This window comes from Aptenodytes forsteri, unplaced genomic scaffold (genome assembly GCF_000699145.1).
Source record: "Aptenodytes forsteri isolate BGI_AS27 unplaced genomic scaffold, ASM69914v1 Scaffold54, whole genome shotgun sequence".
Lineage (NCBI taxonomy): Eukaryota > Metazoa > Chordata > Aves > Sphenisciformes > Spheniscidae > Aptenodytes > Aptenodytes forsteri.
In genome coordinates this window covers 17,174,130-17,190,996 of record NW_008796044.1, presented here as the reverse complement: position 1 = coordinate 17,190,996, position 16,867 = coordinate 17,174,130, and the positions used below count along the sequence as shown (strand labels likewise).

General features: G+C 40.8%; 1 protein-coding gene across 2 annotated transcripts in view; it reads right to left on the bottom strand.

Annotated features, from left to right (window-relative positions):
• The window catches only part of FSTL4 (follistatin like 4), a 235,171-nt gene that overhangs the window by 30,519 nt on the left and 187,785 nt on the right, over positions 1-16,867 (bottom strand). For both annotated transcript variants that reach the window (XM_009285930.2, XM_009285931.2), the window contains one exon: positions 9,967-10,133. In XM_009285930.2, the coding sequence (XP_009284205.2) occupies positions 9,967-10,133 (167 nt within the window). The remainder of the gene's footprint in view (positions 1-9,966; positions 10,134-16,867) is intronic.

The following is a 16,867-nucleotide window of genomic DNA, read 5'->3' as shown; positions in this document are numbered from 1 at the left end:
GTTTTTGGGCTATTTCCCACATCCCTCCATACTGCTCTGCCTTTGGGAGCTCTTGGGAGCTGCTCCAGCACATCTCTTGCCGCTGCCACTGTATTAACCGGGGTGTAAGTTAACACTGACAGTGCTTGGCTAGTGTTTCGGTTTGCTGGGAAGCAGTCCTCAACAGGGTTTAACAGAATTTTATCAAGCTGAGAAGGGAAGCAGGTCAAGAAGGACTTTTTGCCTCTCAAAAACGTGTATCGGGCAAGTGGGAGCTCTTTGAACAAAAGTTCTCAGAAACGGGTTAGCACAAAACATTTTTAGACCCAAGCTCTGAGCTCCATCCCTCCATCCAAACATGTACTCGTAAGCTTGCTGGGAGAACTGGCAAGGGAGAGGATAGGGTGGGCAGAGGGAACGGGAAGAATTCATGCTGGAAAAAGGAGAGGAAACATTTCGTGTGCTTTGACTTTTTTCAGATGGTGACTTTTTTCAGTCACCACAAGCCTGAAAGCAGTCAGAGGGAACCATAAACATCTGTAAGAATGATGTAACTTAATTCTTCTCTCCCTAAAACTATCGACCTTTAAAGCAGAGTATCTCAAGGCTGTCCAGGAGGCTCAGGGAGTGCTGCACCCCCTCTGGGACCTGGGACTGCCCTACTCCTACCCCCAGCAATGCCCAATGGTGAACTGAAAAGGCATTTTTATGTATCATCCCGTGAAAAAGGATAGGCAACTTTTATGTATCATCCCGTGAAAAAGGATAGACAATAAGGAGAAAGGCAAACAAGTCACTTCTGGAACGTGGTTTTCCTCCTTTACCACTGAAGGGGAATTTTCTTGTGAAGAGGAAGAAACAGAAGTGATGAAAATGTATGAACAAGAGGCAGAAACCATTCTAACCCCACAAACTGATGAGCCTTGCATCAAAGCGGCCAGATAAGGATAAGGTCTTCATCACCTCTGTCTTATGAATTTCATTATCAAATACTGTTACACATTCAGGTAAAAATAATAATTCAGCAAGCTGTGCTTACAATTTGTCATAATTGATAAGGTCAACTAGCGGCAGATGAGAAGTTGACTTCTCCAGCAGTTTGTCTCATGTTTTCTCTCCTTTTTTGGAATAAAAAGTTCTCTGCCCTTCAGGAGCTTCTTTTATGTCTTGCAGTTACCCCTCAGATAAAGGACTGATTAAGTGACCTCAGAGTATGTTTTAACTTTTCATGATTAAAAAAATGCACCACGCTGCATTTTAAATTGATAAGAGCTCAGTAATCTAAAAAGTGAAAAAAAAAGTTGCTACTGCACAGTCAATTTGAAAAAATAACAAAGCAGATCCTAGAAAATGGATATGTACTTTTTTTGGTATTGTATTTCCTTTCCATCACTACTGATTACGCAAGGCATCAGTCTCTCCAAACAGAAGATTTTTCACATTTATTTATCCCATTCCTCCCTTCTAATGCATTCCCTGGTCATGCAATCCTGCCGCGGCTCGAAGACACCACGCTTAGAAATGTGTAAAACATTGCATATTGCTTGTAAATCTTGTCCACATTCTGTCTCAAGTGAGATCCAGTATGTGACTGTAATGCCACAAATCTCCTGCCCTGACACCCAGGAACACAGACGGTGGAGAGGGAGCCCGCTTTAACCCGGGGCTGCCGAGCCGGCGGCTGGGGGCGATGCCGGAGGGTGCGGGGCACCGGCCGCCTGCCTTTTTTTCCCATTTCAGATGCTTTTTCATGAAGCTTTCTAACATGTGTTGGGGTTGTTCCAGAACGGAAACATATTTCAAACCCTTTAAATTTTTGGCAAAGAGGATCACTTGTTTTCCAGGAAGTCTTCGTTTGAAAAGAAATTAGCAGAGAGTAGGTTCAGGCTTATTATTTTTTAGGATAACTTCCAGTTATTTGAGAAAAAAAAAGACTTGCCTTATAGCTATAAATAGGAAGAAGGAACAGAAAAACAAGTCCCGGTGACACACCACCAGAAGAGCTCCCCACCTCTCCAGCTATCGGCACACGTCACACCACAGTACGGCACTATGGGGTACACACGCCCCGGGCAGCAGCCCCTGCCCAGCCCATGTGAGTTTAAACCTACGCAGCGATTTTAAACCAGCCCAGTTAGGTATTGAATGCTCCTAACATACGTTGGGGGCGAGTCCCAAAGGGTCATCTCAGTGCCATTCTATACAATGCCTCTCAAGATTTTGAGGGGGTCTCCAGGCTCTACAGCAATAAAAATACTAAATATCCCTACCAATGAGTACTCTACTGCTTTTAAACATGCAAGAAAAAAACCCACTGAATGGAAAATATTAATCGGCCTCAACATGAAGACAAAAAGATTATTGATCTTAAAAGCAGTATTTTTTTGGAATCTGCTCAGTCGTATGACCAGAAAGAGAAATCTGCTGAGAAAACAAAGGACAACAGAGCTCTGCTGAGCAGTAAGCTTAGAAAGTAAAATATTTTTAAAATTGATTGCATAGCATGGCTTAAATAATAATAATAATAATAATAATAATAATAATAACGCCATCACAATTTCATAGAAACCAGCACAGCAATGGAAACTTATTAACTAGTTCACGTTAAAAAAGCTTGCCTGATCCTCAGACTCCTAGAAATCTCTCTGTGATAATGTTTACAGGATTTTAAAACAAAATGTACCCAAGCATTTAATGAGATTATTATTTTGCAAAATTTACAACAATGGCTATCACTTTGAAAATGATTTCTCCTCACTAATCAAATGTCTCTGATCTTTTTTACAATAGATTCATGAGTGATTCATATAAAAATATTAAAAACTAAATTAGTCATGGGCTTTTAAATCACTTTCTTTGGCGCTTTTAATAATTCATTTCTAGAGACAAGCTGAGAACTTATGCTTCATTAATATTATTTGTTCTTGGTTTTACACATGCTATCACTTTAGTAATTTACATGGAGAAAAATTCAGCCTTAAGCAAATACCAGAAAACTATTGCAAACACAGCCTGATGGTGTATTAATTTATCTTTTCTTGTTTTTCTGCTCAAAGAATTTAGCACAACATAAGACATTGCTGGTGAGCCAAAAAAGTTTTTGGCTTGAACATATGGAAATGAACTTTTGATAGTTGTGTGCAAACACAGCCTGATGGTGTATTAATTTATCTTTTCTTGTTTTTCTGCTCAAAGAATTTAGCACAACATAAGACATTGCTGGTGAGCCAAAAAAGTTTTTGGCTTGAACATATGGAAATGAACTTTTTAGATAGTTGTGCAATTATAATATAGATAAAAATGGATCACTTTTATATCCTGAGAAACTCAGAGACAATACAACGAGGAAAATCAATGGTAGGTCATCCTGCCAGAGCTGTTGGAAGGGAGGAATTAGCATACCAGGGATTTAGTGAAATGTTTCTATTAATTGGATCTACTGGACATTTCAGAGAACTGGAAAGACCATGACTGAACAGGTAAGTACCAATCTTGGGAGGAAGTTATATTAATAAACTCCGACTTTCTCCCTGCAGTACAGAGGTAGATAACTGGGATTAATGGATTTGGGTCTGTAATTCAATTATCAGTTGCAACAGTCAGAGCAGGTACAGGAGAGTACAACTGATTTCAGAGTCCTAATTCATCTCATTGTCAATTTTTTCTAATGCATTTTTTTTAAGCGTGCCAGTCTAGTTACCTTAATACTTCACAGCAGATGGGCTCACTCCTTTCTTCTTGCTCATTTTTAGAAGATTCACACTGCGTTCATAGTTCTGCTTTTCTGCTATAACACCCAGACCGAGTACAAGCAATTCATCTATAGGAGAGCTGCATCTAACATTTCAGGTTTCTCCAAAATTTCACAAGGTATGTGCCCTATATGCCTCTGAAAAATGCAAGCAGAACAGAAACACCCCAGAGCAACATCTTCCTCCACAAAAACGGGCTGTTTAGGAAGGTGAAGTCTTATACTCCACTGGCTATTTAGGACCAGGTGAACAACTCTTATTGTCTCCATGAAGGTATTTCTGCATTTGTGATAATCACCTACAAACTTTGGTCTGTGACCCAAAAATGAGCTATTCCACGGAAGGCACAAGTGGATACAAGTTCTGTGATCTTCATTATAGCAAAGTGAGAGATTATATATATATATTCTGAAAATATTTTAAGTATTAATTTTCCACTTAACCTCTATTTTAGAGCCTGCAAAGACCTAAGATACTATAAGCACTGTGCAATTTCTTAAACTTTGATTTGAAGGAGAAAAAAACTGGCTTTAAACATGCAACTCCCTGTAATTTACTCCCATCACTGTATTACTGCAGCATCTAGGATGACACAGGGTTTGATCATTTTAATGGCCCGGTTTCTATTAGCAGGGTATTAAGTGGGGTTATTCACACATGATCTTTTTATTATTTAACAGTGAAACTACATTAAAAGCATCAACAGGAATATATCGCCTTCATGCAGCCTGTTTTAATGAGAAATCTAATCCAAGTGACTTGCACTTTAAAGGTTGGCCATTTGCTTTGCATTTCAAGTATTATATATGGAAAAATGGACATTTAAATGAACATGCATGAAATGTGTACCAAGGCAGGTAGGCACAGACCTTGTTAGAGCCATGAGATATACAGGGAGGTGAATCTTCCCGGGTGCACGGGTAGATGGGGAATATGAGCAATCAACGATTTAGGAGGTGGTCTGTGCCCCACCAGATTCACTTCTGCCACCTCCACATGCTCTTTGCACCGTGGACCTGGGAGAGGTTTGGTGGGCAGAGACGGAGGCAGGCTTGGATTCAGCCAGAGTAAGGCACACAGATTTGTATGGCGAGAAGGAAAACCTGTTTGGAGAAGAGAATCACTCCTTTTCCTCCAAGCACGGACTTGCATCTCTGAGCTCAGCCTACATATCTCAGGTGCCTCTGGGGTCCTGGGTGATGACAGGAACCCCAGCAGCAAAACCCAGACTTTCTTCACATGGCCTTAACAAAGGCAAGAACAGCTGAAGGTGAGAGCAGAGGTCTCTCCAACCGAGTTTCCTTCCCCCGACAGGAGGCAATGGCAGAGGAGACGCATGGGAACTGGGCGAGCCTTAGCAGGACACGCTGCCGCGCTCCCATCAGCTGCTGCTCAGCCATTTCCCAAACTGGGGACATGCTCCTTGTGATGAACAGCTTCTCCCCCCGACCCTGGGCTTGTTTCATCACAGCTTCAACCCATCTGCCTTTCAGCCTGTGTGACATCCCGGATACTATAATACAAAACTGAACATGCATGAAGTTGGTGCAGGGGGTCTTTTGGACAGGAACGTTCAAGACTTCTTCGAGAACTTGGCACGTGGACCACTTACTGGACATTTCTCCATGTTCTTTGCGCAAGATGAGCTGATTGATACACACAAGTGACGACAGTAAACAAATGATATGCTGCATTTTGTTAACTCGTGGGAGCATGCTTTTTAAGGGCAATTATTGATTTTTCATCAAAGAAGGAGAAAGACAAGTCATAAAGTAGCTGCAAAGCACTCTCGCTCCCCTGCCTTTAATCCCCTTCTGCATCAGCAGAAATAAAGAAACCTGTATTTCAATGATCTGTAATGAAAAGCTTAGTTTTGAACTAATGATCTAATGCAGATTTGAGTTAAAGTGTACGGATTAATATGAAACGAATAATGAAAGATACTCATGAATTGATGTTATAGCTATCTGCATTACACTTGGTAATTCACCGAATTCTTATCTACCTGTATTCCGTAACATTTGTTTTCTTATGGTAATATTCTCTTCTCTGTTGTTTGCATATGCTTTCACCATGCTTCTGGAGGATAAACTTTTGTTTATAAATCTTGTTTATAAATGTACATATGTTTCTCTGGAGATAATGTCAAATCATGTGAAACAATATCCTATAAATACTGTATAAATAAATACATTTGACTCCATGAGGAGTTTATTATATTTTCAAATTGAGGAATGCTTTCATAATCACAGATTTGGGAAAACATACTACTTGTCTAGGGGACAAAAGTATATTATTTTGAAAGATGACACATTTTAACCACTTCACTATTTGTAGTCAGAAATCAATTTATAGCTATCACAATCTTACCAGTTTCAGCTACATTATAGTTATTTTCTGCATGAGAAAAGTTGATGTGACTTTTTTAAAGTATAGCTGCAAAAGGACTTCTAATGGATAAATAATATGGATGGGTAATTTATGGATAAATAATATTTTTATGCTAAAAGCAATCTTAAATGTTTGCAAGAAAAATAGTTTAATTACATGTACCATTAAGAGGGCTCTTTTGCAATAGCTATGTGACAGCTCATTAACAGAGTTCTTCACAGACAGGACAAGACAAATTATTAATCTGTTGCTTATGAAAGCTTCTGATTAAGAAAGCAATGAAAAGTTATTAATATTTTGTTGCCAATCAAGACACCACATAAAAATGATTTAAGTAATGCACTTAAACAACCAGGCTTTATAGTAATCTTCAACCTTTCAGTTCTGCGGAAATTTAGGATTATCTAGGTTTTTGTTGACTGTCTTTGTCACTTCTATTATTAAGCTGGAACACAGTCAACCTTCTCATACCACATTTGTCAAGAATCTGGAGAGCATAAAGCCACGAAGGACTTTTCAGCTGTGCCTCTCCTCTGCTGCTCTCACACCTCGTTGGAAGGACTCTGTCTTTTCCAGAATTGGGCTTCTATCTTGATCTGATTTCCTGAATTAGCATTTAGAAGAGAAAGAATTGAATTGAAATATAATACGAGGATTTTTCCAAGTGTGCCAATATCCTGTAGGTTTGTATGTGATAACCTGTGTGCCAGGAGCAGGGGGGATTTTCTTGAAGTTAAAAAGGTACAATTAATCTCCTGTTGCACTTCCAATTAGCCAAATTGCTAACCTGATTGTGAAAAGCAGAAACGCAATTGAGTTTCTGCTTGAGGCGTACTGAAAGAAAACTGAAGTAATTTAATTAACTGACTTCAAGTATATTAAGAAGCACGCTGCCTTTACTTTCCTGCTGTCAATGCCTTTAAATAGATTATTGTTTAATGTGAGTTTCTGTACCCACGAGAGGCTGAAGCTTTGAACCGTCTGCTGCTCCCCACCCCGACCCATACTATTGAGCATGCATGGCTGCACGTATTTTCACATTGCAAACCTCAAAGCGAAGGTCGATGCTTCTTCCATGCTACACACAAGTATCAACCCCAAACGCAAGCGTGTTCACGCTGCAGATGAACGTGGCTCATGCCCCACGAGTACAGGGCTTTTTAAACTTGTGATTACTCTAAATAAAAAGACTAGATTTACCAGCTGAAGGACCATCTCTCCATCCCTGCTATGAACAAGTGCTTCAGACATGCAGGTGCCCGTCCTTGGTAGCCAGAGAGGGGACACACCTGAGCTCAAGAGTCCTACAGACTGCCCACAGTGGAAGAGGGAAAATAAAAGATGGTAATCCCCAAATTGTGTCACCTCAAGTAACCAGACCAGAATACAGATGGCAGTGATATATACAGAACATCAAAAACTTTACAGTTTAATTAAAGATGAAAAAGGTGTGGAGGTGTTTATTAGACAAAAAAAAGTTGACGCACACTAGTAGCAGGTGTTACACGACAAAGTGACAGAGGTCATAAACTGACACGTGAAACGTGAAAATTGAGGCATAAACCCTGTTTTTCCTCCTTGTAAGAATCTCAGAGCGCTCCTCTGATACAGTTTCTCGGTGATATACTAGTTCAAACAGATCAAAAAGTGATTATTTTTTTTCTGCTGTATTGCATGGTACTTTCCTAGAGGGTGTCGAATCATTCAGGAACCAGTTTATGTGCAACGACACAAGTCTTCCTCCTAACATTTAATAACCAATGACAAAGAGAACTACTTATAAGTAAACCAGAAATCCACTTGGGCCAGTGCTAATTTAGGGAGGAACTGGCATTTCAGCCTGAAAATTTACTCTTCAAAATGGTATTTAAAATAGTAGGAGTTGTAAATGAAGCCTCAGAGCCATGTGCTATCTATCCTTCAAGGATGTGTTTGTACTCCAATTCCTGGACTGTCATTTTGTGTCCACTTTACACATAAACTTCTAATCTTTTCATATTAATGTGATCATAACCAAAATTTCATAAAGGTAAGATAAATAACTGGAATTTTCATTATTTTTGGCCAAAAAATTCTAAGACCACTCTTGAGCCTCCAGAATGTGTGGAAGTAAGTTTTCAGAACAGCTGAACCTCGCTTCTAACCCCAGCTCAGCCCTGAACCCAGCAACAAAACCGAGCCTAAAAACACGTCGTCTCAGATCTATCTAGTGAATATAACTGCCAAAAGAAAAGGCTCTTTCTAGACTCTGATTACACAAAGCTGTTGAATTTGCTCACTACAGATTAAACTAAGCACGTTGGCAGTGTGTGTGATCTTTATGAAGCTTAATCTGTGTCAAGGAACAGGTCTGTTTTGAAGAATATTTGCACAAGGCGGTACAGGCAATGCTCACCACGCCACACTCCGACTACAGCAGGGAACGCCTGACTTTGTGCACCGCAGCTTGGCAGGTTTCCATGTATTTTTAGTGCCAGTGACCCGAAGGTCATTATTCTAACCCTGGCGCTGACGGATGTCTATAAGAAATCTGGTCGGGTACACTGGCTTCGGGCTGGCTGTGCAATCCTGCGCGTCCTCGTTACGGTTCCTGTATAGTCCTGTGCCAATCCTGCAGCGGGATGTTTGCTGGTTTCATGTTGCATTTCAATGTCATGCTCCAAATGGTGACAAGAAATGCATTTTAAAAGGGTAATACTTGCTTTGATGAAAAGAAAAGAATGTTTAGGTGGTTATAATTACTGAGTTTGTGCACACAGTAATCACTTATACATAGTGTACCTGATTTTCCTGCTAAGGTAGAGTCAACAAATAATGTACCGAGTTGCAGTGTTTATTTCTGTCCCATGTGCTGTAATTTTCATGTATTAATGCAGAAGAGTAAAACAAAGATTCTTCACATTTCAACAATCCTGGATACACAACAATTTAGGGAGCTACAGTATTGACTGTAACAACTCTGAACTGAGTGGTTATCAAATTAACAAGACCCGAACAAAAATATAAATCAACTCTTGCTGTAGTGTAATTAAAATAAAACCTGATTTACTGTGTACTTTAATGCAAAGAGAAATGAAATACAGACCGTATTTTTTGTACACTACTTTCCACTCTCTCCGTAATTAAATGTTATTAAATAAATGAGTAAGTTTATACTATTATTCAGGTATTGTCTTTACTACAAACTATGACTCACACATCAGACCAGCACTGCAAATTAAAAGAGATTCAGCTTCCTTCCCGCGAGGGTATTGCCACACCCTGCTGAATAATCCCATATTTTAAACTGCCCATCAGAAATAGTAGCCAAGGAATGAGAGACGAGAATTGGCTGAAAGGCAAGTGAAACAGGAGGAACAGAGATAAAAACGTATTATTTGATTTAGATAGAGGAGAGATTTCATTGCCAACCATAAATGTATTGTTTCGTGCTCTCGATGAACCTGTTTCTTTGTACTAGGAAAGAGATCCCTGAGGAGTTAATGGTCTGTAGACCTGCTTTCCCCTGGCTTTCCAGGGCTGCTGTCCATGGACCACAGGTAGCACCAAACTGAATGAGCAACAAGGGATGAAGTACCAGTGCTATTTAAGTGCCGGGTTATTACAGTACTGAGTTTTAACGTCATAATAACATATGCCAAGTACGCCTGCTCTCAGCTGCATATATGTTGTTTCGCTTTTATTCCTGAGACATATTCACACAAAAACAAAATATCATGTCAGCTTCCAGTTTTCCATAATAATAATAACAAGGTAAAACTTGTTCCCTTAAAACCATCATCTGTTAAATGAAGTCATATTCAATGCCCCAAAAAGAAAATGACAAGAGTAATTCAGGACTTACATTGATGTCCTCCAAGTCGAGGAAGTTGAGGATGATGCCATTGCGCTTCCAGATGATGGGAGGCCGCAGCGCCCCGCGGATGCTGCACGTCAGAACGGTGCTCAGGCCAACTGTGATGGTGGTGACGCTGATCTTCTGGTCCTCCGGCAGGCTCAGCCGAACCACCTCTGCAAAAGGCAACAAAACAGGAATAACACCAAATACTACAAAGGGAAACTGTTCCCCTTCTCCCCGCTCTGCCTTCCTTCTTCCTCATTCCAAGAATAACTTTGAAAGACTCTGGCAAGGAGATGGGTATATGTTGTAATAACACCAAATACTACAAAGGGAAACTGTTCCCCTTCTCCCCGCTCTGCCTTCCTTCTTCCTCATTCCAAGAATAACTTTGAAAGACTCTGGCAAGGAGATGGGTATCTATGTTGTAAAAAAACCCCTAAACAGTAAAGCCAAGTAAGACACACAGAAATTGAATCTGCAACAATCAAACTCCCTACATCATTTTCCTGAGATGTCTAGTGTTAGTTGTGGCGTTAGGGCACTAAGATGGGTCCTCTGGCAAACCTGGCTGCAGTATTTAATCTACAAAGCAGTCAGCAACAGGAGGACAAGCAAAGGCTCTCCTGCTTGAGACCGTCTGGGTTTGTTTCTCTAGAGGACTCCTGCCAAGGTCCTTTGAAAAGGCACAAGAATGAGTCATGTTCTTTCCTTGAAGAAGCAGAATTAAAGTAAGACTGTTGTCACTGAAATATAAATAAACCCATTTTTAATGTGCCCAAATATTGGGAAGTCACCAAGCATGAAAACTCCTTTACCAAATGCAGCCAGCTATGGCATCTGAGATACAGATGTTCTAATCAAGGAGTGAGAAGCTTTCTCATATTTTATTTAAATTTAAAAATTCGGTTATATTGACTTATATGTACCACACAAAAGAAACACCTGAGGCAGCAGGCCTTACTGAAAACCACACCAACATCTCTCTGAAACCACAGCAATGTCACATCATTTCCTTCTGGCCAATGCTCGCAAGATGTGTCTGCGTATTTTGCCATGTGTGGCCACACAGATAGGCAAGACATTTGATACCAGAATTACCGTGGGTGCAGATTGTCATTATTAAGCATTTCAGCAGCAGTGAGCCAGCAACAGGGCAATCGGGCCACACTGTCAAAGCTGCTGCATTCACAGTTTTATCACACATGATATTTTTTGCTTACTCTCATTCACAGGCTCCGCAATAAGAAAGCCTTGAAACTATATTGCACGTAAATGCTGAAAACCAGTCTTCCAAGGTAATGGCCCATTGAGATGTTCACAGCGCTTTGGCGTTACGTTGCTTCAGCCAACTCAGAAACTTGGACTGGGGAACGAAACACCCTCTCCTGGCCCCAAGGCCCCTCCTTCCTCATGTCCACTGGCATTAACTGCGGTAAAACAGGGATCGAAGAGACCGATGCTGCCTCACCCAAGTGCTTTGGGAAAAACCACTTCAAGCAGTGCTGACACTATAAAATGACATGCGGGGCCAGGTTACTCCCTCCCATCAGCTGGCAAAATTACTCTTCACCCTGCTTGCTTGCTTCTCATCTCTGTCGTTAGGACCCGCACGAGATTTGCGCATCACTTACAGTCTATCTGCCTTGGTAAGATCTAAATGCTTTGTGCACTTTCTTCCAGCCCTCTGAAGAAGGGCTGACTTTCAGTGAATCCAAATGCTCATTTTTATCATGTCAGTTCACAGCTTAAGATGTGATTTTGCCTTAAAAGTTAACAGCTTTGGCGGGAAAATCTTGCACTCTTTTATGGGGCTTACACTATGGAATTGCATGGAATAAAAATTAAAAAAACCCAGCATCTACTTTTGCAAGCATCGTTTTCCATCTCTTCACACCCTCTAATGGAAAAATTGCTTTAACGTCTCTTGAGTAGTAAATCTGTTAAATCTGTTCACTAAAAAATTCGGTCCGTTTCAGTAGCCTTGGGAAGCCTGGAAGGACCCACTCCAGTGCACTGGTCTAGCAACTGTTTGTGAACACCTAGTGCAAAACCTGCCTGTGCAGCAGTACCCAAACAGCTCTGCATCCTTTCTCTTCCTGCTTCTTCCACCTAAGCAAGAAGTTAATTGAATGTGCCACAAATTGCATTCACCACTGTAAATCTGAGGGTGACTTAGGGCTGCAGAGATCAATACAGCATTGCATGTCGTGTCTGCCAGCGGTTAGCTGTTCTCCCACTTAATATTCCTAGTGCTATTTTAGAAAGAGCACAAGCTGTTGAAAAGAAACGGTAGCTATATTTTTGATGTATGGTTGATCAAAAATAGGAATGTTTGACCAACTTACTGCTATTACTTGGGTTGCGGTGGCTCCCATAGGCATTAAATGAGAAGAGGGCCTGACACAGTCCGACCATCAAGCAGTTTCTACACCCGAAACCTTAAAATCCAAATGGGGAGATGGAGGAGGATTGGGGAGGGAAGGAGAACGTTACCCACCCAAGGTCACCGAGCAGGTTAGCGGCAGAGCCAGGAATAGATAATACATCATTAAACCACGTCGTCCTCGGTACCTGCTGGAGGAGATCAGAGACGCAGCCGTGCAGGAGCACGGACAGCGGCCCACAGGAGTGGTGATGTCCCATCCCACCACCCCCATCCAGCTGCCTGAAGCACGTAAACAGCACATAGGGGCTAGTAATGTAGTTGTTTCCTGCATAAAAGAGAGCTCCTTTTTATGAATAAAATATTTGGAGTGCACTTGACAGGATAAAGAACTGATAATTACAATAATTTGTAGCATGGAGTAGGGCTAATGAGGACATCTTTTCTTGAGGAGAAATGAAATAGAGGGTCATTCATTTATGAGAGAATTGGTTTTTCATCTTACTGCTGTTTTCCTTAATTCCCTCTGCTGTTTCTCACACTGCCTTGAATTCCCTGGCTGACCCCTCTTCAGCAACATTTTTTGAGTGTTCTGTTGCAGTAGAATTTAAGGCTCTGCCCATCTTCCAAATGACAGCTGAAGAGGCTTTGGTTTTACATTTTAATAGCCGCCATTCTTGGATGAACCATACCAGGCCAAGAGATGACTTTTTACGTTAAAGCATGTAATTAGTACAGACCACTTTAACAATGTACACACACTCCTCCTCTGAGTATTTCTATGGAGTATCTTTGAGGGCATATTATTACCGGTACGTTTGAGGGCATCTTAATAACATTTGAACGTCTTTCTACTAATACAGGATTATTTTGTGTGGCTTTAGTCATTGCTTTATTGTTATCAATAGAAAAGATTTCTTGACATAATCAGGTGTATTGGGGAGGAAACAGAGACTCCCTAAGAGGATGCGAGGGCTGGGCTTTTTCAAAATCTTTTTAAAAACTCAGAATCTTATACTTTGGTTACAGAGCTTACACACACTTGATGCTAGTTGGATTATGTGTACAAATTATTCAAGTCACCATAACGATTTTGTGTAGAACCTCTAAATTAAGTATTGAACACTGTTCATTTTATTTTTAAAAAAGCTTAGGAGATAAAAGGATTTTTACCATGCATATAAAACTGAAGAGAACAAATGGGTAATATTCAAAGTGCGCTCACTTGCAGAACACAGGCTGGAACGGAATTTGGTCCTAAAATCAAGCCATTTTATGTTCGTTTGGAAATTCTGCAGAATGAGGCATGCAAAAGAGCTTTCTATATTCGATAGACTCAACCAGTATCAGTCCTAGCTGATGGTACTTATCAAGTCATGTCAAACCTGGTCCCCTTCTCTGGGATTTCAGCTGAAGCAACTCTTCAGTCTATTCCAGCTGGAAATAAAAAAAGGTTCCTGCCAACTACTCTGCCATCAGAGAGAGGTGCTATCATCAGAGAATGGGATGCTATCATTCTTGGCTCAACTTTTAATAGTTCAAGACAGGGGTAAAGCCTTTGTAACAACCACCTTTGAGAAGGAATGGGTGTAACCGCGTCTCTGTTTATCAGAGGCCCGGGAGTAATCTTCCATCAGGTGCTGCACCAAATGTAGAACAAAATCAAGGTCAGTAAAAGGCAGCCAGGACACCGCAAACCCTCTGGTGATGGCAGCAGCTCAGCTCCTGAAAACTGTGCAGCTCCAGGAATTAGGGCAGTGCCATCTTCAAACCTTTATCGCCCGTTCAGGAGGCTGAGGGGTCACTCCCTGCATGCCAGCGGTTGGCACCGAGAGACTACTGAGGGAAAGGATCGCTCTGTCCTGCCTCTCACACCTTTTCTCTGCTATTTTATTCAGCCTGAGAGAAGCTGCGAAGCACCGCGGACCTTTGGTGACCCAGGTGTAGCCATTCTGCTGTTCTTACGTTAAATTTCTTGCAATACCAGATCCCACGGCAACACATTTGAGAACGTGAAGTATAACTAATTCCTTTTCTTGTTAAAAATGTCAAGATATTGTCGAACATTTTCCTCGGCCCCTCCTCCGCTCCCATTTTATTTCTTAAGGTGCTAAGCTGGAGTTGCACTGCACCTTTGCAAGCTGTGCATACTAATGCGAGCAGGTATTACTTGTTGTGCTGTTTTATCATGGAAATCTTTTTCTCTGCTGTCATTTGCAGCCCGCCAAATGCAATCGTAATTTCACAATGAAGACATGTATAATTGAGGTCATTACAGGGGGGAACCTGGAATGAGCATCTGTGGAGAAAACCTCATTGATTTAGCACTGCGTGGAGATAATTTACATAGTAAATGTCGGTTGCCTGCCTGCCTTTGCTCATGCTACACTACATACAGAAAGAGACTTCACACTTTAAAAAGTGCTTAATATCATTAATTAGATCTTTTCCCTTAAATCTAAAGAAAATATACTTTTTAATACATTTTTGCCACCTTTAATCATTGTTACATTTGTTCGTGGATATCTTGCCTTGCTAAAACAGAATACGGAACAACTGACTCTATTGCTTAGATTCTGCTTAGGGGACAGGGCAATACTTTTTTAATCCCGTAAGTTGCTCTCAGTGGGGAGACAATGAACCAAAATGTAGCCTTGTTCGAATCGACAGGAGGATGACTTTCAAAGGAAGTCTCAAGCACAGATTCTTGCCCCCAAATTAATGCTCCTGAGCAAAGAGACCGTTTGTTTGTGAACTGAAGCATGGGTAACGCAGCCCTAAATACATCAAGTTTCTCCAGAAGTGGTTCAAGTCAGGATTGATTTAATGGAATGAAAACTTTAGCCTCCACTCAATTCCCCAAGTCCTGCTGCTGTGTTTATGCCCTGCATTAGTAAAATCTGTTTATTGCCTTGTGGCCCAATATTGCAACACGAAGGTCAATGGTGATTTTAACATTTGTTTCAATAGATAAGAGAGGCTTCTCTAGCAGCATACATTCTCAGGTGAGGAGCTAACTGAATCAAGAAAATCAAACCAATTAAGGCATCAGAGGAAAAAAACAGGGTATACCTTTTATAATTATTTTTTCCCCCCAGTAATTTTGATGAGATTTATTTGGCTTTGCATAGAGAGGGGAGAGCAATTTTAGACCCTCTTAAATCTGAGCCGACTGCAGCTAATGGATTTTAAAATGACTGTGTTATATGTGAGATGTATTTATAAACACGCAATTGAACATGAGATTTGGCCAGCCAAAGAGCGACTCCGGTGATACTGTTTGGGAGACCCTGGGATGAGATGTGGTCATCTAATTAGTCACTGCAGAGAGAGATTAAAAGAAATGAAGGGCAGTTCACAGTGGGTCTGAATCTGTAAAGCACTGTATAATATGCTTATAAATTACTCATATTAGCATGTGATTTAGTTTCTACCCTACTCTATAGGCCAAATAAATGAATTAATTAATAAAAACCTTAGTACACAAATCACCCTGGGTTTGCATGCCTTTGCAAACCTGTCACACTGGCTTTTTTTAGGACTCTCTCCAGAAGAAATGTTGCCGTGCTATCACATTTTGCTGGTTATTAAGATTCAAGAAGCCAGTCTTACCTAGAAGTATTTGCTGTCTTCTCACCTGTCCAGAGTCAGGTGAAAGGACTATCCATCACCCAGCTCCAAAAGAAAACTCCATTTTCTGAACGCCAACTTAGAATTACAGGAGAGCCACTCATGCTACTAAAAATGTTTATGTTATTAATTAACAACATTAGAGCTCTAATGAACATGATTAAAGTTGTTCACAATTAATTAACCCAGAGAATTCCTAAAGCTCCTGTATCAGTTCAGAGCAGGTGATCGGGATGAGTCTTCTGGCTTTATAACCTGTGAAAAACAGCATCAAGAGCTGGCTGTGCCTCTGGCCACCTCTGCTGTCACCCGCCACCGCCCAGCTGGCCTCCGTGGGACATTTTAGAAGTTTGGCTTCCCTCAAAGAAGAGGTACCACAATGCAGCACTCCTCTAAGGCTTGTAAGCTTAATTAATGTGAATAATAAAAAGATTTCTAAAGCTAAGTAGAAATGTTCATATCTCAGCTTTATTTTGTAACTGCAATAATTCAAGTTCTGAATGTAATTTATAAATCCTCAGGACCTTGGATGTGCTACTTCAGGAAGGATTTTATTGTAAATTCTCTACTAAATTAGTAATGCTGTTTTCTAAGTCATAAAAAGGCATAATCATATTTCTAGCAGTATGAAAGAATTTAGCACCTCAAGCCCTCTCCTGTCATTACTCTTGAAGTCATAGTGGCCACTATGACTCCCTGAGGTAGGTCCCAAACTTGCACCGAAAGCTAAAACTTGTCTTGTTGTGGAATTCGGAATAAACGTGTGCAAATCACCAGTGATATTCAGCTCTGGCATGGCACTAGAGGACAAGACCCTGTCTCTCATCCCTGTCAAGTTGAACAACTCTTCTAGTCTGTGTGACCGTGACTTTTAGATTAAATGTAAGAGAA